Here is a 21,376-nt window from a genome sequence, read left to right as displayed (position 1 = left end):
ACCAAAAACTGGCATCTCTCTACACCGTTCGCCCCCGGGCCCCCTCACAGCTGATCGCTTAACTGTAAGAAAGAGCGCCGGAGCGTGCTTTACTGGCGCTAAATTTATCTGGCAGGGTTCCTTCAGGTGTTTCCACTCAGCTGCATGGGATTTTTTTGAAGCCATCACATGTGACCAGGGTTTCAGTAGTAGTAGCAGCAGTGGTGTAGCGTTGCGGTTGCCTCTAACGTCTGAAGATACCAGTCAGCTGCTGAAATCCTGTGGAGCTTAACTCAGGGAGTAAGTCTGGTTCACCAAACTCTGTTTCATCACAAGCATGCGATGAAAGAATGGCACCTGCCTTGTGAGGAGGTATCCCATAGATCTGAATTGTGGCAGTGATGTTAGAAAACACAAATGAAATCCAAATCTACCGTTATGGATAAGGTTCGACTCTGACATGTGCTGCTAAAATTATTTTATTAGATATGTGATGAGGGCTGAACAGAAAAATGGCAAAAATGATTAAAACAAGCATAGACTAAATCCACATCAAGGAGAAAGGGATATTAAGATGTTTCAACTCTGTGTATGACACTGAAAGAGTGGGAAAAAGAAAAGGTAAGGATGTAAAAACACAGGAAAACCTTCAAAATAACCAAGGAAGTGAACTGTAAAGGACACCAAGACAAAGACCGTGACTTCATGTTACAGCAGCATGATTTGTGTCCAGAGCCTCCAAAGATTCGCCGTTTTCCCAGAACTGCAGAAGTTCCCTGTGGAGTTTTGTGCTGTTTTGATAAAGCACGTCATAAAAGAGTGGATCTATCTCCATACATTGCACTGATGTTCGCTCAGCCATCTTTTATTTTTGTCTAATCAGCACTTGAGGGGCAGTGTCTCAACATGGTGCCATTTGATTGAATGATTCATATTGTCCGCGGCTCTTTGAATCACCATGGGTTGAGTCCTGCCGGCAGTGCTAATAAGCAAATTCAAGATCGGTCGGGCACCATTTCAATAGAGACAATGACATGGCAGTCAAAACGTCATGAAAGAAGCCCCAACAGTTACATTAGCTGCCCCTTGTTTTATAGATAGAAAAACAAGATTAAAAAAAAAAGAAAACTCTTTCCCTCATAATTGTCATAATAAACTATCCAGTTAACCTGTTTATTAGAAGAACAGACTAGAACAGACTCGCCATTGGATTAATAAAAATATGATAAAATAAATCTAAATAACAAAAATTAAAAAAGAAAAAAAAGATATAGTCATGTGAGAATTTCTTTTTAATGTCTGCATACATATAATAGTAAAAACTATCTGACTACCAATATATGATCAGCATATACACTATATAACTTTTATGCATAGATTGAATATAAAAGATGGCTGTGGTAATGCCAAAGTGTGTGAATCTTGCATTCTTTCAAATGGCCAGCAGGGGGGGGGGACTCCTCAGGTTGTATGCATGCCTATGAAAAAATGGCCATCAACTTCCTCAGTGATTGGTTTATGGGCTCCATCGCTACCTTAGAGTTTTCTTCAATAACAGCATGATCTACATTTTATAAACAATGGTCCTCATTAGAGTCCGCAAAGACAATACATCAGGACATGATTTAGGGTGAGCCTATGTTGTAATTAACAGGTTGATACTGTAGACTCATACGTGCTAGGTTAATGCTGCCTGTCTGGGCCCTGGACACTGTCTTAAAAGACAATCTTGTTCTCAGGAGTTTCATTTCCTGGGTGAATAAAGGTTCTGACTCTTAGCATTTGTTTCAATGTCTCACTATGGGATGCACCTCCCTGAGTATTCCTCAGAAGCATGTATCTCATTCTGCCAATCCTGATTGGGTGTTGATTGCCACAATCACATTGGGCAGAGCCACCCAACCTTTAAATAGCTTGCACTGTTACATAGTCGGTATTCAAAAACCTATTCTCATTTCAGGGCATATATCTCAAGTTAGCTAGCTTCTTAGGTAGCCTAAGAAGCTAGCTAGTTTCATAGGCTAGCTAGCTGTCCACAGACAGGAGTGTTGGCTATTTCGCGTTGCCAGATGGTAGCTAACTAACGGTCTCCAACAACGGCTAGCGCACCAAGCTGGCCTGTCAGAAACAGATCCCTTGTTGCCCTCAGCCAAAACTGCGGCTGATGGTTTCGACATGGAAGGGAGTCGCGGAAGCTGAACCACAGGCTGGCACCATGTTAATAATAAATAAATACATAATCGACAGTGTCTGTGAAGGTTCTCAGTCATCCAGGTCATCGTAGTCTAAGGAGCTTGGAAAGAAAAACGTCTGGACTTCTTTGAGTTGCTTGAAGATGTTTCACCTCTCATCCGAGAAGCTTCTTCAATTCTAACGTCAAATGCTGGAGAGTCCCATATTTAAGTCTTAGGGGAGTGTCCCCCAAGAGGGTCATGAACCCACTGTTGATACTCTACCTAATCACACTAGCCAAGGGGTGAAAACGGGTGTGGGTCACAATCAGCCAAGGTTTCAGGTGAACCCGCTGTGAAACCTAGCCCCACCCTATCATGTGATTTCCTGAGGTCAAATGGTCCAGGATGTGAGTGGGCGTTAAGGTGTCTGGGAAAGGATCTCAAAACTGGATTATAGATGGCAGACCGTTGGTGTCGTAAGCCACCGCCTCTGTTCAAAGATGGTCGTTTACAGTGGACATAGATGGATTCTTTCACTCTTCTTTCAAACCGTGTCTTCTCTGTCCAAAATGTGAACATTGGCATCCTCGAAAGAGTGACCTTTGTCAGCCGAGTCTTGTCCTGTCGAGGTGGCTCTTCATCGACAGTGACAATCGACAGTGATTGCTCCACATGTCATTTCGTGTTTGTGCAAGGCTGTTAAATATGGCATTTATTTTCTTATTCTTTACCAAATGTGAGATCCCGGTCCAGATTCTCTTACAAAAATAACAAAATGGAGGCCTGTCTTGTCAGAGGTGGCGCATACTGTTTGGTCAGGATGTGATTTTTGATAAGGTTCAACATCTGCTTCATATATAGCTCCACCTGCCTCTGTTGCCATTTCCTTTTATTTAGCAAAGAGCTGCACTTGATCCATTGTGTTTGTGTTTGCCGCGTCTCTTCAGCTCCACCTTTGTTAATATTCAGCTGGGTTCCAACCACTGCTTTGATGTTGACCGATCCTAATTAGTGTGGACTTTGCTTTCACTAGAACTGTTCTCAGTATGCATGTGTGTGAGTGGCTATGCATTTGACACACAGAGGCCAGGATATTAGACTATGCATTTTTATGCTTTGTCATGCATATTTCATAAGAGGGTAACGTTAATAATGTAATACCTTTCTGGAGTGAATATAAATGAACGCACACGATAACGATGATAGTGATTATTATTATTTATATGTTTTTTAGCTAATGTAAAAAAAAATAATCTTTCTTCTCTCGAGCTGTTAACTAATAGAAGTATCACACACACATACAGTTTCTCCTATCACACGCTAAATGTTCCCGGTTATTACCACATCCTAATGAGTTATCCAACTATCTTTGGTTTTTTATTTTTCTGTAAGTGCACTGTTTGTTCCCGTCTTGTCCCCCCCCCTGTTCTATTGTTAGTGTGGTATTGAAACATGAAATTAGGCTCTTGGAAAAACTTGGAAGAATTCTAGAAATATAATCAGTGTCCTAAACTGAGCAAAAATGGATACTTTTGTTTCCATATATTCATTAAATCCATTACTACTGGTAACAAGTTCTGCTGACAGATTTTTTTTCTTCCATTCACTTGTTAGTGTACTTCACAGATCAGACCTCATCGTTAGTCCAGAGGTTTGTAAGCCAGAAGTCAGACATTGTGGAAAGGTTTAAAACTAGCCAGTTATTTTCAGGCTACTGTCGCTGACCACTATAGCATACACCTGTTGATGAACTAATCATACATTTCTCTTATGTGGTGATTATTAACTATTAATGCCACCGTTATCTGAAAACACAGCCGCTGATTAATGTCCCTGTGTGTGTGTGTGTGTGTGTGTGTGTGTGTGTGTGTGTGTGTGTGTGTGTGTGTGTGTGTGTGTGTCAGTCGAAGCTGCTGTCATTATTTGCAGCCACTCCTACGCAGAACAATAAGCAGCATGGAAACCTCAGTGAGTCATAGCTTTCTCTAGGAGACTGAGCATCCATCAGTCTCGCTCTTCCCTTTTCTCTCATTTCTAAAGGTCAGTCCTGATGCCACTCAGCTGGCAATAAAATGCCTGCAAAACAAATCCAAACACATGAAAATATATCTGCACTTACCTACAGGCTAAAAAGTGTCTGGATTCTTGTTACACACATTCTTTCTCTCAGAGCATCTTCCAAGCAGCATTCTAGCATCCACACAAATAATAATGGTATAGATAAAAAAGTTAGTAAAGCAAATTACATACTGGATACAATATGCATCCTGTTACACGGGACATATACAGACCACACATATAATGAAAATATACAATTTCAACATTTTCTTTATGAAGCGCATAAATCACGACTATAAATCTGAGCTTGAAGTTTGATCTTGGGGAACGCTAACTTTACCCCAAAGTGAAATACATTTTGACAAAATACCAAAGTGGCAAACTGTTTTTGCCCAATATTTTTTCCTGTATTTTATAATACCCCCCCCCCCCCCCCAAAAAAAAACAAACAAACAAACAAACAAAACAGAAATCCTGCCCTCACTATCAGTTGGTCTCACAAATGTTAACTTTGCAGTTCAAAAGAAAATATACCGAAACTATATTTCTTTGCAGTTATAAGTATATTAAATGGTAACTTTTTTAGTAACTATGCACTGTGTGCACAATTACTAAAGTAAGAGTAATAAAACAACTCAGAATTTACATATAAACATTTCTGACATGTCAAAGAAAATCAGTGACCAATATAGCTACCCTCACAAGCCTTCCATTCATGGAGTCTGTCAGTTTCTTGATGTGTTGATGATCAACTTTTTGTGCAGCAGCAACCACAGCCTTCCAGACACTGTTCAGAGAGGTGTACTGTTTTCCTCTACTATAAATCTCTTGCTTAAGCAGGGCACACAGGTTCTCAATAGGGTTTAGGTCAGATGAGGAATGGGGGCCATGTCATTATTTTTTCATCCTTAAGGCCTTTACTGGCTAAGCATGCAGTGGAGTACTTCGATGCATGTGATGGAGCATTGTCCTGCATAAAAATACTAGTCTTCTTGAAAGATGCAGACTTTTTCCTGTACCACTGCTTGAAGAAAACTGGGAGTAAGTTTGATTTTGAGGCCATCTTCAACCTGAAAAGGCCCAGCTAGCTCATCTTAATAAATACCAGCCCATACCAGTACCCCACCTTCACCTTGCTGGCGTCTGAGTCAAAGTGGAGCTCTGTGTCCTTTACAGATCCAGCCATGGGCCCAGCCATCTGGTCCATCAAGAGTCACTCTCATCTCATCAGTCCATAAAACCTTTGAAAAATCTGTCTTCAGATATTTCTTGGCCCATTCTTGATGTTTCAACTTGTGTGTTTTGTTCAGTGGTGGTGGGGTTTCAGCCTTCCTTACCTTGGCCATGTGTCTAAGCACTGAAAACCTTGTACTTCTGGACACTCTGGGTAGGCTGCAGTTCTGGAATATGGCAGCCCTATAGGATAATTGGTTCCTGATAGCTTCACTTTTGATTCTTCTCAAATCTTTGGTAGTTAATTTCCGTCTTTTTTTCTCAATACGTTTCTTGCGACCCTGTTTGCAACAAAACATTTGATGTGGTTACGCCCCAATATCTTAGCAGTTTCAAGACTGCTGCATCCCTCTGAAATACCTTTACATCTTTTTTTTTTTGGCCCATTTTGCCTGAGGAAGAGAAGCTGCATAGAAATTATGCACACTTTTATATAGAGTGTTGATCTTCCCAGGCCACGCCCTCACTCATTATGCAAATACACATCACCTGATATGCTTAAATCCAATAAGCACACAAGTTTATACAGCTTGAAAATTTGCATAAAAATTATGATATGGCCAAAATACTCACTTGCCTAATAATTGTGCACACAGTGTATTGATTCAACCACAACAGAATGAACTTTTGGGAATTTACTTATTTGGATGATTGAGCATGCATCAAGAAATATTTAGTGACATTTTTTATTAAAGTGCAGCCTAAGCTTTAAGCATGGTCATTAGCTTTGAAAGTGTGATATTAGATAAATTAGTTGATCTGATGATGGAGCTTGAGGAGAAGTTGTTACTAAACCCTGAATTTATGTAAAATATATAGGCTAATGCTTTGGATGGTAGCAGAAGGACATTACCATCCACAACGTCTTGCCAGCAGCACAGCTAAAAATGAGCACTCAAGCAGAAAAAACTGAGAGTCCTAGAGCTCACTCGTGGTCTGCAAAGCGTAAATGCAGAATATTTTGGTGTTCCAGCGTTTTCTGCTTTGACAGGATCAAGCAGGAAATAAATGTAGTATTTTAGAACTACAGTTATGTATTTGGGAGCTGGACCAGACGTTTACAGAACAAATTTGTGCCTAGATTAAACCTTTCCCCTGCACACTGCACGAGCTAGAGCAAAATGTCAGGATTTCTCACAATCTAATTGGCAGATTGCCATGAAATGAGCACATTCATGCTACCAAGAAAGTGACCTTTCCTTTACTCCCACACTCAGGACAAACTTTACAATTTTTGGTCCCGCTGTTAGTTAAGTTCTAAAAACATCAAGATTGACAGTAGTATTTGTGTTACATGGAGCACTCTCATACTCTTGTTGTACTTGTTAAAAACCCAAACATAAAGCTTTGCTAGTGTTTTAACCTTTTAATTTTGTTCCCAAACAAATCAACTTTTGGGTCCTTATAATGGAGCATGATGGATAATGTAAATGATTAATGTCATCAGTGACTTGAGCTCAAACAAATAGCATAGCATGGTTGTTTTGCTCAGTTGTACTGCATCCAGCATACACAGCCTGTGCTCTGCTTTAGGCTTCATATTAAAGTCAGTGACAGGAGCTTTTCCTCAAAATACTTTCAACTGTGGCAGTCTAATCCTCTCCTGCACACTTTCATGTGGCGTTGTCATTCATGTTGACTTTTGAAGTTTTAACAAGACTGCTGTTCATGCGTGAAGCTCTGCCAACAGGTTTATGCTTCATTGACTTTGATGGGGCTTGAGATGTGACAAATTTTGTTTTTTGGCCTCCTCTCCAGAAACCAGACAGTCAGACAGCAGGAAGCAGTTCAGAGGGCTTTAATTCAATGCTTTAGGGGGTCGGGAAGTTTAAAAAGCTGCATTCAGAATGTAAACGTCTTTGACATACTCGCTCGGACTTACATATGAGGGAATGAATGAATTCGTAGCAGTCATGGAACCTGTATTCTTTTCTCTTTTTTCCCTCATTATCTTTCCTTTTTTTTAATGTAGAGCCTGTTTATATGAAATGTGCTACATAAATATATTGCTAATACATATGGTCTTACTTAATGTGTGTGTAGGACCTAGGCATGGAATCAACATCACTGGATGACGTGTTGTACCGCTACGCCAGCTTCAGAAACCTGGTTGATCCCATCACGCATGATCTGATTATCAGTCTGGCGCGATACGTACACTGCCCCAAGACGGTAGGACACACACACACACACACACACACACACACACACACACACACACACACACACACACACACACACACACACACACACACACACACACAGTGTAAATAAATGTTAATAAAACCTAGTACCTCCTACTGTAAAGGCTCCTGGGCATGCTAACATAAACACACACACACACAGTGTAAATAAATGTTAATAAAACCTAGTACCTCCTACTGTAAAGGCTCCTGGGCATGCTAACATAAACACACACACTGTCACTGACTGATGCTATTTATTGCGTTGCTGCTATCAGATGATCTCCTGACTCATTTCTTTGATACTATTTGGTTACGGAAGTGCTCTAAAGTGGCTGTGTATTATATGTGCGTCCTTGAGGGAACTACTGCTGCTTGTGTTTGTTCACTCATGTAGTCCGGTGTCACTGAAGGACAGAAAAGGAGAGGGAAAGAGAGCATGGAAGCAGCGACACACAATGAATAATGCAAGGAAGAAGGAGTGATGGAGATGAAGATAGGAATTCAGAGGCCTGATGTGTCATTTCAGTACATTCTGTTGTGAAACACTGTTGCCCTGAAGCTGGCTGCGTTAAAAGTCTTTTTTCAAGCAAACACTGACTCCATTTCAATGTTCTCAGCCTATGATGATGCAGAAACATTACTGAAATGATTAACTAATTGGTATAATCTATATGTGAGTGATTTGTGGCCATAAATCCTGACCTTTCTAAAGCAGGCTTTGCACTTTAATTTGATGGGTTTCCTGTGAAAACAGAATGCTTGAGATGTGAAAAATAAGTATTGCATATCTGCACAACTTCCACAGAGAAAAGGCAAAGAAACACTAATGGCAAATATTTAGTGCAGACCCATGATTGCCCAAGAGTCAATACATTTTTACCAGCTGTGCGTCATCATGGCAGAATTTGCTAATTACGCTGGCAAGTGTGAGTGTGTATGTTTGTGGAAAGCTCAATTATATAGGGATACCATGTGTTTGCGTTCCCTCGTACACACCGAGACATGCCTAGACATGCCTAAAACTGAGAGCAGCCACCCTCTGATGATACTTTATGCCTGATTTAGGTTTCTGCAGGGAATCTTTGTAGTCCCCACGTAATTTAGAGGTGGGCCGATCGATCTAGTATAGACACCAACAAATTTATACTAGTGTGATAGAATCAATGCTTTGTTTCTATGCTCTAAGTTCAGTGTGTAGCCCACTGAAATTAGTTTTTTGGAAATGAAACGATGCACCTCAAACATGCACTATGAAAAATGTCTGAACCTTTTTGTGTTGACTGTTGCATCTATTTTATTTATTTTTCTATAAAATATTTAAATAACAGAGGTTCACCCAAAGTGCTTTAGAGACAGACATTTTACATTTCAAGTCTCAAAAATTTCAAAATAAATGAAAAGCTGGTATGTTTTTGTTGTCTTCAATAATTTTGGAAAGTAAAAATCACAGTGATTTAGTGGTCATTAAAATGTGCTCAGAATTTGCTAATTGATTATGATTTATCTGATAAAAAGTAGCTTCAGATTTTTTTTTATAATAATAACTAGCATGTTTGTGCCCTAAATTAGTGGTTCTCTAACTGTGGTACGCATACCACTGGTTGTACGTGGGCTCCCTCTAGTGTTACGCGGGAAGTCTCTTTTTTTTTGTTTAAGATCAAATGATATATGTCTTATATATACTACTTATTGGGGGATTTCTGAAAAATTAAAACACACACCTCTGCTATATGCTGCATAAATGAAGACAGGAAACTAAACAGCAGGGATGTTTGTAGGGTTACTGAAGTTGGGCTAGCTGGTATATAATGGTGTGCTATGTGATCGCTAGCGACATAGCTATGTTTGCATGATGTAAACACATTAACACAGTGAAGCTGGAGGATGAAAACGAACTTTTTTCCACTCGATAAAAGTTAACATGAGGGTTCCCAATGTTAGGGACAAATGCAATCGCATAGCAGGATGCTGTAAATGGACCAAACGTCAGTCAGGAGAACAACTGAGATAATCCATCAACAATACGAGGTTAGTCATTAATATACTGCTGTATGGGCTGGGCTGTAGTTACATCGTAAGGTTTAACAGCTGAGCTTTGAAATGAATAGTGGTAGCAAAAACCAAGATAGGCCCACAGTGATCTCTGCCTTTATTTAGGGGCTTGTTTAGATTAAATAGAACAAGATACAAAGCATTAAAACGTTAAAAACACAACAGCCTTAATAAACGCAGATTAGTTTTGAACGGGAAGCAGGGTTTATACGTCATCACTTAAAGACGGGATATCCCACCTGCTGTGAATGTTTTAATGCAGTACAGTTGTTATTATTATCACTTGTCACATCCTGTTTATGACAGTTAAAATAAATAACATTCATATAAGAAATAAAATTGTCTCATGTAAACAGTATATGGTGTTAAATAAGCCTATACTACTGTACTTTAATGTCAGTCATAAGGGTGGTACTTTAAGAGCCATATATTTTATGAGGTTGTGTTCATTGTGAAAAGTTTGAGAACCAATGCCCTAAATCAAGTTATCTCCATTAATGCTTGCTAACATAATGCACTTTCTCAAAAAAAAAGGCTAACTGCATTAGTAATCCTGGACAAGGATCATTGATGAAACACCCAGAACACACATAATCTCCATATAAAAGATTTGGCATCACTCACTGGTTTGAAAGCCTTGACTTCAGCATTTAGACTGCAGGCATATAGGTTTTAACTGACTTAAAGTGGATTAGAGTGTGAAGTGTTACGCTATCAGCTAATGCTAGCTCTTTACATCTAGTCTTCACTACAATGACAATAGTGAAAACAGTCCACTTTGGCTTTTTATAACCAAGAGGTTTTATCCATCTTTTATATGCAGTTTATGAAACTGACTTGCTCTTTCCCCATTAAAGTGAGTTTTTGCCTTGCTTGCTGCTTAGAAACAAAACATGAAAACTTGAAGATTAGCATTATTTTTTTTAAGTAAGCTAATTTTAGCATAGCATTGGATGTAATAGCACCCTTTCATATTGCTATTAGACAGCCATCTAAACTTTCCGACATGTAGTACAGAAATATACTGCAAATGTCAAGATGACATTGACAAGATGGCGCCGAGTATGGCAGCCTCGTCGCGAGCTCCCCCAAGCAACGGCTTTCTTCTGTGTTTAATTTTACTTTTCCTTTATTTTTTCACGAGCAGCACTTGTCTCCTTGTGTACGACCGACAAACCTTACTGGACATAAAAGACGGTCTTTCTTATAACTTTCCGGAGTTCAAGTTTTGCAACACGGACGCTCCGTTTGCAGACCCCCCATTCATCTCACCTGAGACGCCTTTGTTCTCTGGCCCTGGAGGCCGCAAACGCCGACGCAGAGGGAGAAGATCTGGCGTTCTGGTTCGACTGAGACGGCGCACTTACAGACCACCGTTACCCAGTTTATTACTGGCTAATGTGCAGTCTCTGGAGAACAAGCTGTGCGAGCTTCGGGCACGGATCTCATTCCAGCGAGAGATGCGGGACTGCTGCGTGATCTGCCTCACAGAAACCTGGCTATCGGACAAAGTACCGGACTCCGCAATACAACTGCCGGGGTTCTCTGTGCACCGCGCGGACAGGTCACAGGATCTTACTGGGAAAAGCAGAGGCGGTGGTGTATGTTTCATGATCAACAACAGCTGGTGTGATTATGCGAACGTGCACCCGGTCAAATCCTTCTGCTCACCGGACCTGGAGTACCTGATGATTAAGTGCCGGCCATTCTGGCTACCAAGGGAATTTACAGCAGTGATTATTACGGCTGTTTACATACCCCCACAAGCCGACACTGACCGTGCACTCAGGGAACTGTACAGCGCGATCAGCAGTGAGGAAACCGCACACCCAGAGGCAGTGTTTATCACAGCCGGAGACTTTAATAAGGGAAACCTGAAGAAAGTCTCACCAAAACTCCATCAACACATCCTTTTTAACACACGTGGAAACCGGCTACTCGACCACTGTTACACCTCTTTCCGGGATGCGTACAAAGCCCTCCCCCGCGCCCCATTCGGCCAATCAGATCACTGCTCCATCCTGCTCCTGCCCGCCTACAGGCAGAAGCTGAAACAGGAAGCTCCAACCCGGAGGGCGGTGCACTGTTGGACGGACCAATCGGAGTCTGCGCTGCGGGACTGTTTTGATCACGCGGACTGGGAAATGTTTCACGTGGCCGCCAGAGACATTGATGAGTACACAGACTCAGTCTGTGGATTTATCAGGAAATGCGTGGAAGATGTCGTCCCATCCAGAACAGTTAAATCCTTCCCAAATCAAAAACCCTGGATTAACGGAGATGTTCGCGCGGCACTGGCGGCACGGAACACCGCCTTTGCCTCCGCGAACACATCGGACTACAAACACGCACATTACCAACTCCGGAAGACGATCAAAGCAGCCAAACGTGAGTACAGGGACAGGGTGGAGCAACAGTTTGACAACCCTCGGAGTATGTGGCAGGGACTAAACACGATCACAGACTTTAGAGGGAAAACCAGCACACCGCAGACCACGGCCTCTCTGTGTGAGGATCTAAACGTATTCTACGCTAGATTCGACGCAGCGAACACCATGAGACCGGACAGTGTGCGCACCCCGGATGACGTCAGTGCGCACACTGTGTCTGAGGAGGATGTGCGGAAGTGCTTCAGGAAGGTGAACGCGCGCAAAGCTACTGGTCCGGACGGGATTCCCGGCCGCGTCCTCAAGTCATGCGCGGCTCAGCTGGCTGGAGTGTTCACACACATCTTCAACCTTTCCCTCTCTCTGTCTGTAGTCCCAGCCTGCTTCAAAATGGCCACCATCGTCCCTGTACCCAAATCCTCCACCATCTCCTCATTGAACGACTGGCGACCTGTAGCCCTGACCCCCATCGTAAGCAAATGCTTCGAGAAGCTGGTCAGGGACTTCATCTGCTCTGCACTACCCGACTCACTGGACCCTCTACAGTTTGCATACCGCCACAACAGGTCCACTGATGATGCCATAGCCCTGACACTACACACTGCCCTGTCACACCTGGAGAAGAGAGACACGTATGTGAGAATGCTGTTTGTAGATTACAGCTCAGCATTCAATACCATCGTTCCCTCGAAGCTGGACAGGAAACTGCAGGATCTAGGACTGAGCAGCTCCCTCTGCAGCTGGATCCTTAGCTTCCTGTCTGACAGACGCCAGGTGGTCAGACTGGGCAGCATCACCTCATCCCCCATCACACTGAACACTGGTGCTCCACAGGGGTGTGTACTGAGCCCTCTCCTGTACTCACTCTACACCTACGACTGCACAGCCACTAACAGCTCCAACATCATTGTGAAGTTTGCGGACGACACTACAGTGGTGGGTCTTATCACCAACAGTGATGAGACGGCTTACAGGGAGGAGGTCAGCGCCCTGACCCACTGGTGTCAAGACAACCATCTCACCCTCAACGTCGCAAAGACAAAGGAGTTGATAGTGGACTTCCGGAGGTGCAGAGAAGTACACACCCCCATCACCATCAACGGCGCTGCTGTGGAGAGAGTGAGCAGCTTCCGGTTCCTTGGAGTACATCTGGCTGAGGATCTTACGTGGTCAGTACACACAAACAAAACAGTGAAGAAGGCGCAGCAGCGCCTCTTCTTTCTCAGGAGACTGAAAAGATTCGGCATGAGCCCCCGCATCCTCAGGACCTTCTATCACTGTACCATTGAGAGCATCCTCACTGGATGCATCACCACCTGGTATGGCAACAGCACCGCCTACAACTGCAAAGCTCTCCAGCGAGTAGTGCGGTGCTCTGAACGGATAATTGGAGGTGAGCTTCCCTCCCTCCAAGACATCTACAGGAAGCGCTGCCTGAGGAAAGCGGGGAGGATCATCAAGGACTCCAGTCACCCCAGCCATAAACTGTTCAGACTGCTTCCATCAGGAAGGAGGTTCTGCAGCATCCGGTCCCGTACCAGCAGACTGAGAGACAGCTTTTTCCATCAGGCCATCAGACTGCTGAACACGTCATAGACACCTCAGCTTCACTACTGGAACTTCAACATTATGCACTCCACACTGTATATAAATGCCACTTGTTTTGCACATATTCAACTCTGTATATTTTATATATTTTATTATTATTATTATTATTATTATTGTTATTATTATTATTATTATTATTATTATTTTTACTATTTAATTTGTAAAAATGTGTATACACACACACACACACACACACACACACACGTAGGAAAATATTTAGTATACACATCCAGAAATGCATACACTATTATATATTGTACATATATTTATTAGTTTCAGGTTGGCCATTCTTGTATTTTGCTCGTTTGTGTTGTTGTGTTTGCACATCTCTGTTGCTTGTGGGGCTCGCACACAAGAATTTCACTCGCATGTGCTGTGCCAGTGTGCCTGCACATGTGATGTGACAATAAAAGTGATTTGATTTGATTTGATTTGATGTGTACCAACACGTACACAGTTTGCAGTTTTCTCTGCTTATCTCATGCTTAAATAAGCCAGGGAACTTTATTTTGAAGAATAGTTGGTGCACCTTTGGAAAGATCAAATTAAGCTCAAAAGTAAAACTAGATTACACAACTAGACAACAAATGGATCAGACTCACTTTATAGACAGACTTCTTTAATGAAAACATTGTGTACAGTGATCTGTAGTCTAAGGGAAAAGGGTAAGGTATAAAATACTCACTTATATCACTGCAATAAGGTGCATTGTGGGAGAAATGCTTGACACACAGCTACAGTCAAAAAGGAGGGTACTGTGTGTGGTTCATAACAGGGGAATGGATTGTGTCTGAGAAGAACAGAGCAGGAATGAGAAAGGGTGTTGTTCAGTGAAGAGAGAAACACAACATAGCGTACAGACAGAAGCACAGAGAGGTGTTATCTCACGTGTTTCACTCGGCCATTCTGTCTGACACATTGCATCGCTGTTCTTTTACTTTTCTGACCTGGTTGTCAATAACAGTGTTTATTCTTTTCTTTTTAAGTTATGGAATAGATAGATTATCAGAGCAGGCAACATTTTTCCAGTCTTGGGAAAAAATGTTGTATAGCCAGAGATTCAGTTCTATTCACTTGCTTCAATGAGGCATTTTCACCAGAGAGCTGCTGCTCACTGGATATTTTCTTTTATTCAGACCATTTTCTGTAAACCCTAGATGATGGTTCTGTGGGAAAATCCAGTGTCTAACATATTGCAACCAGCCTTTCTTTCACCAAAAACCATGCTATGCTCAAAGTCACTTAAATCCCATTTCACCCCCATTCTGAGGCTCCAGGTTTGAACTTCAGCAGGTTGTCTTGACCATGTTTACATGCCTAACTGCATTACTGAGCTGCTGCAGTCTGACTGGCTGATTAGGTATTTGAGTTAATGAAGTGGGGCCAGTGAGTGTGTTATGTTTGTAAGGCTTGGATAAAACAGCCTCTCTGTATTCCCTTGTGTGACAGCTAATTATTTTTATTGAAAAACAATTTCACACCTTGTTAAGGATAAATGTTTTGTCTTTGGCTGCATGAAGATCTAATTTGAGCCTCTCAGTAATACGTTATATGCTGTCAGATGCTCAGTCCTGTATATTCGACTGTTTCATTAAGCCTTGTTTCCTAAGGGCAGATGAACTGGTTCGGCATATATAAGGTGATATTTAATCTTGATGTTTTTATAGGCATTTGACAGGTACACGGCAAGAGTGTGAAAGTCAACTGAAACAGTAAAGTCTAGGTAGACTTGTAGCAAAACCAAAACTATGAACTACAAAAGCAGAGTAATATAATATTTGACAGATCTTTGACTGTGTGAATGCACTTCCTTTTATTCCGGCATTTGTCACTGCAGCCCTGAGAATCCGGGCAGTTCCACATACTGGTCCACAGCTTCCCCTACACAGGAAATTCCCATCAGGCAGCACCACAAAAGCAAAAAGCGTCTTCCCAGAGACCCCTTCCACCCAGCACTCAACCTGCTCTTGCATAAAGCCGGCTGCTTTGAGGCGGACTGAGCATGTTTTCCTTAGCACAATGCGCACTGAGTGCTGCACTTCCACTTTATTTTATACTGTGGTGGTTGTGTGTATGGCTGCTGCTGCTGTTATATTGCCGGTTGCATTTTTTTTTCCAGTATCAAATTTCTTGATGAAGCTTGTCGGATAGTATAAAAAGCAGTAATGTCAGTGGAGTATTAATCACACTGTTTATAACTAAACAGAGGTCCTGAGAACCTTTTAGCTAAGGACAGGATTAGCAGATTAGTGCGTAAACACAAATGGAATTGTCGAGTGGATAATATTATCCAACATCCTCTACAGGGAGTGCAGAATTATTAGGCAAGTTGTATTTTTGAGGAATAATGTTATTATTGAACAACAACCATGTTCTCAATGAACCCAAAACACTCATTAATATTAAAGCTGAATGTTTTTGGAAGTAGTTTTTAGTTTGTTTTTAGTTTTAGCTATTTTAGGGGGATATCTGTGTGTGCAGGTGACTATTACTGTGCATAATTATTAGGCAACTTAACAAAGAACAAATATATACCCATTTCAATTATTTGTTTTTACCAGTGAAACCAATATAACATCTCCACATTCACAAATATACATTTCTGACATTCAAAAACAAAACAAAAACAAATCAGCGACCAATATAGCCACCTTTCTTTCCAAGGACACTCAAAAGCCTGCCATCCATGGATTCTGTCAGTGTTTTGATCTGTTCACCATCAACATTGCGTGCAGCAGCAACCACAGCCTCCCAGACACTGTTCAGAGAGGTGTACTGTTTTCCCTCCTTGTAAATCTCACATTTGATGATGGACCACAGGTTCTCAATGGGGTTCAGATCAGGTGAACAAGGAGGCCATGTCATTAGTTTTTCTTCTTTTATACCCTTTCTTGCCAGCCACGCTGTGGAGTACTTGGACGCGTGTGATGGAGCATTGTCCTGCATGAAAATCATGTTTTTCTTGAATGATGCAGACTTCTTCCTGTACCACTGCTTGAAGAAGGTGTCTTCCAGAAACTGGCAGTAGGACTGGGAGTTGAGCTTGACTCCATCCTCAACCCGAAAAGGCCCCACAAGCTCATCTTTGATGATACCAGCCCAAACCAGTGCTCCACCTCCACCTTGCTGGCATCTGAGTCGGACTGGAGCTCTCTGCCCTTTACCAATCCAGCCACGGGCCCATCCATTTGGCCCATCAAGACTCACTCTCATTTCATCAGTCCATAAAACCTTAGAAAAACCAGTCTTGAGATATTTCTTGGCCCAGTCTTGACGTTTCAGCTTGTGTGTCTTGTTCAGTGGTGGTCGTCTTTCAGCCTTTCTTACCTTGGCCATGTCTCTGAGTATTGCACACCTTGTGCTTTTGGGCACTCCAGTGATGTTGCAGCTCTGAAACATGGCCAAACTGGTGGCAAGTGGCATCTTGGCAGCTGCACGCTTGACTTTTCTCAGTTCATGGGCAGTTATTTTGCGCCTTGGTTTTTCCACACGCTTCTTGCGACCCTGTTGACTATTTTGAATGAAACGCTTGATTGTTCGATGATCACGCTTCAGAAGCTTTGCAATTTTGAGACTGCTGCATCCCTCTGCAAGATATCTCACTATTTTTGACTTTTCTGAGCCTGTCAAGTCCTTCTTTTGACCCATTTTGCCAAAGGAAAGGACGTTGCCTAATAATTATGCACACCTGATATAGGGTGTTGATGTCATTAGACCACACCCCTTCTCATTACAGAGATGCACATCACCTAATATGCTTAATTGGTAGTAGGCTTTCGAGCCTATACAGCTTGGAGTAAGACAACATGCATGAAGAGGATGATGTGGACAAAATACTCATTTGCCTAATAATTCTGCACTCCCTGTATAAGTGAATGAAAGGGGAAACAGACCCTGAAATACATATCGAGCTTCTGTTTTTCAACTAACAAGGAAAACTAAACATCAGAAAGAAAGCACACTCCTGGATAATACTGCCACTGTCGATAATAAAGCATCTCCCACACACGTAGATATAAACACATTACAGTCAATCCCAGATGAGCATGTATTGATTTTACAGTAAATATGAGACCAATCAAACTGCATCCTATTCATCAAGTCAAATGTGGAGCAAAGTGACCTTTCATTAAAGGTCCATCTAAAGAAGCAGGTATATATATTAATGTGCTGTGTTGTGTTACTAAATGTAGTTTCCCAGACAGACTGCATGAGCTGTTATATTTCTGTTTAATAAAAGTTGCTGCATGTTTCATTTTATACAATTAAAGACCCACAAAGAAGAAAATGAGCATATTTTTTTTTAACTTTATGGTATAAATTCTATGAAATTATGAAAATGATTAATCACGGAGGCTGCACTGTCAACACCAGTGGTGGTGGAAGTTTAAGGTGGACTCTAGGGGAGGACCAGAAATCTACTGAAACTAGTTTATTGGTACTTGAGTCTGTAATTGCTTCCAAATTATTGAGCAAAGGCTGTGAATACTATTAATACTATGGTATTTCTGTAGTCAGACAACAGAATGATTATGACACATAGCATATGCGTCATAATGTCATTTCATAGCTTCATTAATAGAAGTTTGTCTATTAAGTTAGAATGAAGTTGTTTTAATTTCTGTTGGGTTAGTTGTTACAACTTCTAAAATTAGGCTACACCTTTTTGTCTTTGTAACTATTGTGGCATTTATTTTTGACATGTTAGCTGTAAGAATTCAAAATCAGAAAGAAAAAAATATCCAAGTGACAAGAGTCCCAGTGACATTGCTATGCATTGGGTAAATTCTTATTAATCATGGCTGACTGTCAGATATCTGTTTCAGTGTTAATGGAAACTGCATGTGGTAATAAGGTCAACATAGATTTAATGAGAAAATGAACCATTTAGCATAAACTGTAAGGAAAACTAGTAGCTAAATTGTTAGCTTAGAGGTGTGGCCTGTCAAGGGTGTGAATATCCATCCGTTCTCTGCCGCTTATCCTTTTCAGTGTTGCGGAGCCTATCCCAGCTGTCTTAGAGCCAGAGGCAGGGTACACCCCAGACAGGTTGCCAATCTGTCGCCGGGCTAACACATAGACAGAGAACCATTCGCACCTATGGGTAGTTTAGTTTCCAATTAACCTATCCCCACTAACTGCATGTCTTTGGACTTTGGGAGCAAGCTGGAGTACCCAGACTATGCAAACACATTCCCATCAGGCAGCACCACAAAAGCAAAAAGTGTCTTCCCAAACTCCACACAGAAAGACCTGATGGTGGAATTGAGCTCAGCACCTCCTTGCTGTGAGGCAACAGTGCAAACCACTGTGCCACCATGCTGGTTTTAAATAGGTATTATAAATTTGATTATTTGAAGTAGTAATTTGAAATAATCAACTTGAACCAGAGTTGCCTTGAGGTGAAATATCGAAATAAAATTGATCGGAATTCATTGCAATGATATCAATTACCAGCAGCTGTCACTCCTCAGCGCTGCACATAATACAAAGCTGCGTTTCCACATGAAAAGATTAAGAGCTGCTGTGGGTGTAACAAAGAAGTTACACCCACAGTGGTGTAGCACAGGCACTGGTGCATCTTTTACTGCTGTAGAAAAGACAGAGGAAGCAGTAAATTATGTAGCCTACCTTAAAGAGTGAACAGTGGGAACTGATACCAGCTGAACAATTGAACATGAAGATTTTAGGCTGATTCTTTTTTTTGTTGTTGACTTTGTAAAAAAAAAAAAAGTCTTTTTACTCTTCCTGTCTGTAAAAAGATATATTTTCTTTTGTAAAAAATAAAAAATAAAGTTGATGGTAACAGTAGGGTAAGTACCATAGAGATAAAGATGAGCATAGATGCTGTATTGTCAGTTTAGGTTGGGAAACAAATGTGTGTTCAGAGAAATGCCAGTTCATGCCTGTAACTCGAGTGTTTATCAGGTAAATAGAACCTCCAACCGCCCCGCTTCCCACAGAGTTGTTATGAAGTGAAGCCTGTCGTTTTTTTATTTGAGGCTGTAAACATGCAGTTTAGTTGGAAGTTTTAACATGGGAGTCTTTAATGAATGACTCACTTGTGGAAGCGGCAGTAACCCTTGGCTTCATTTGTCTACCGAACAGGTTCATACTTGCTAATTATATTTATTAGCAAGCTCTACAGTTGTAGCTTGAGTCTTAGAAAAAAAACATATTTAAAAATAGGGAAATTGGGGAATTTCTATAGGGAAATTTAGGCCTGAAATAAATTAACAGTTGAGTTGGTTCGGGCATCTGACTATGATGCCTCTTGGACACCTATCAGGCATGTCCTACTGGGAAGAAAGCCTCAATACAGAGCCAGGACTCAATGAAGAGATTATGTCTCTTGGCTAACCTGGGAACGACTGTGTATCGCCCTGGATGACCTGGAAGAGGTGGCCGAGGTCAGGGAAGTCTGGGCTTCTCTGCTTAGACTGCTGTGACTCCAGATAAGCAGTAGAAGGCAGATAAATGGATGGATGGATGGAAATAAATAAATCAACAACAATAAAATGTTGTAATGATGTGAGAAAGTTCACAACCTGGAGCTCTACTTTGGATTTGATCAGTAGTTGATAAAACTTGTGAAAATGTACCAACTGAATTATAAATTGGCTAGTTGCACAGGCTCCATGCACCACTGGTCCCTGATTTGATTGATTAATTATTTATTAATATGTAGACATTTTAGGAGGTTTATGTTGAAATAAACCTGCCAGCACATATTTCTACCATATTCCAACCATACTTCTGCCACCTTTGACAGCTCTGCCACTGAAAGAGCCCCAAGCCAGCTGAGAGCTGATTTTCAGCACATTCTGATAACTCGCTAATCCTTCCTGCCACATACCCTGCACCTTTTTCTAAATACAAGCACACAACAGCTGGTGAAGACCAGCCGCAACATCCAAATGCACACATTCATATTTAAGGTTAAGAAACATCCATCATTAGCACACGTATATGCATGCTGATACAAGCCTGCAGATGTGCTAAAGGATTTGACTTGATTAACAAAAAAAGCGTACGCTTTAGATATATGTGCAGCCGCTCAAATGCTCACTTGCTCTCACACATTTGGTGTCACAAACAGCAGCACAGCAGCCTCCACAGAGTGTGTGAAAGGTCTATTCATTGCTGTGTGACTCCAGCTAAGTGGGGTGACTAGTGAATCTTTACTTAGAGCAGCGGAAAGCTTCGCTGCTTTATCACTGCAGCTGCTCCGATTCTCTCTCTTTCTGCTCTCAGTTCTTTTACCTCTTTATTCCTCCTGTTTCACACCTCTTCTGTCTGCTCTCTTAATTTCTAATTTGTCTATGTGTTGTTCCATCTATGTGTCTGTGTCTCTACTTTTCTCGAGCTGTGAATCGGACAGCTCAGCTTGACTTTGCTCATAATAACAGTATCTGTTCCTGGATGTGTGCGGGTTCATCTCTGCTCATATTGCGGTTAGTCAAATGTCAGATATTTGCCAGTCTGTCACCTCATCACATTATCAGATTTGAATTATTTCATTTACTTTTCAAAATGTCAGCTAGAGCCATTCTAATTCAAACACAGATAAAGGTGCTTTTTATAGCGTGGAGCTATTTGAAGAAGCTAGCAGCGAAGAGGCGATTCAGAGTGCACCAAGCATAAGAAAAAAGTGATTGATTTGTTTGGTTTAACCCATGACTAACCTTAAGACTTTCCA

The 21,376-nt window shown here is 41.5% G+C and overlaps 1 protein-coding gene across 1 annotated transcript in view; it reads left to right on the top strand.

Moving 5' to 3' along the window:
• The window catches only part of lrrc75a (leucine rich repeat containing 75A), a 73,303-nt gene that overhangs the window by 4,644 nt on the left and 47,283 nt on the right, over positions 1-21,376 (top strand). Inside the window, exon 2 of the mRNA XM_026192584.1 lies at positions 7,488-7,616. Within this exon, the coding sequence (XP_026048369.1) occupies positions 7,488-7,616 (129 nt within the window). The remainder of the gene's footprint in view (positions 1-7,487; positions 7,617-21,376) is intronic.

This window comes from Astatotilapia calliptera, chromosome 14 (genome assembly GCF_900246225.1).
Source record: "Astatotilapia calliptera chromosome 14, fAstCal1.2, whole genome shotgun sequence".
NCBI lineage: Eukaryota > Metazoa > Chordata > Actinopteri > Cichliformes > Cichlidae > Astatotilapia > Astatotilapia calliptera.
The sequence above is the reverse complement of the archived record's forward strand: the minus strand, read 5'-3'. Positions and strand labels throughout refer to the sequence as shown.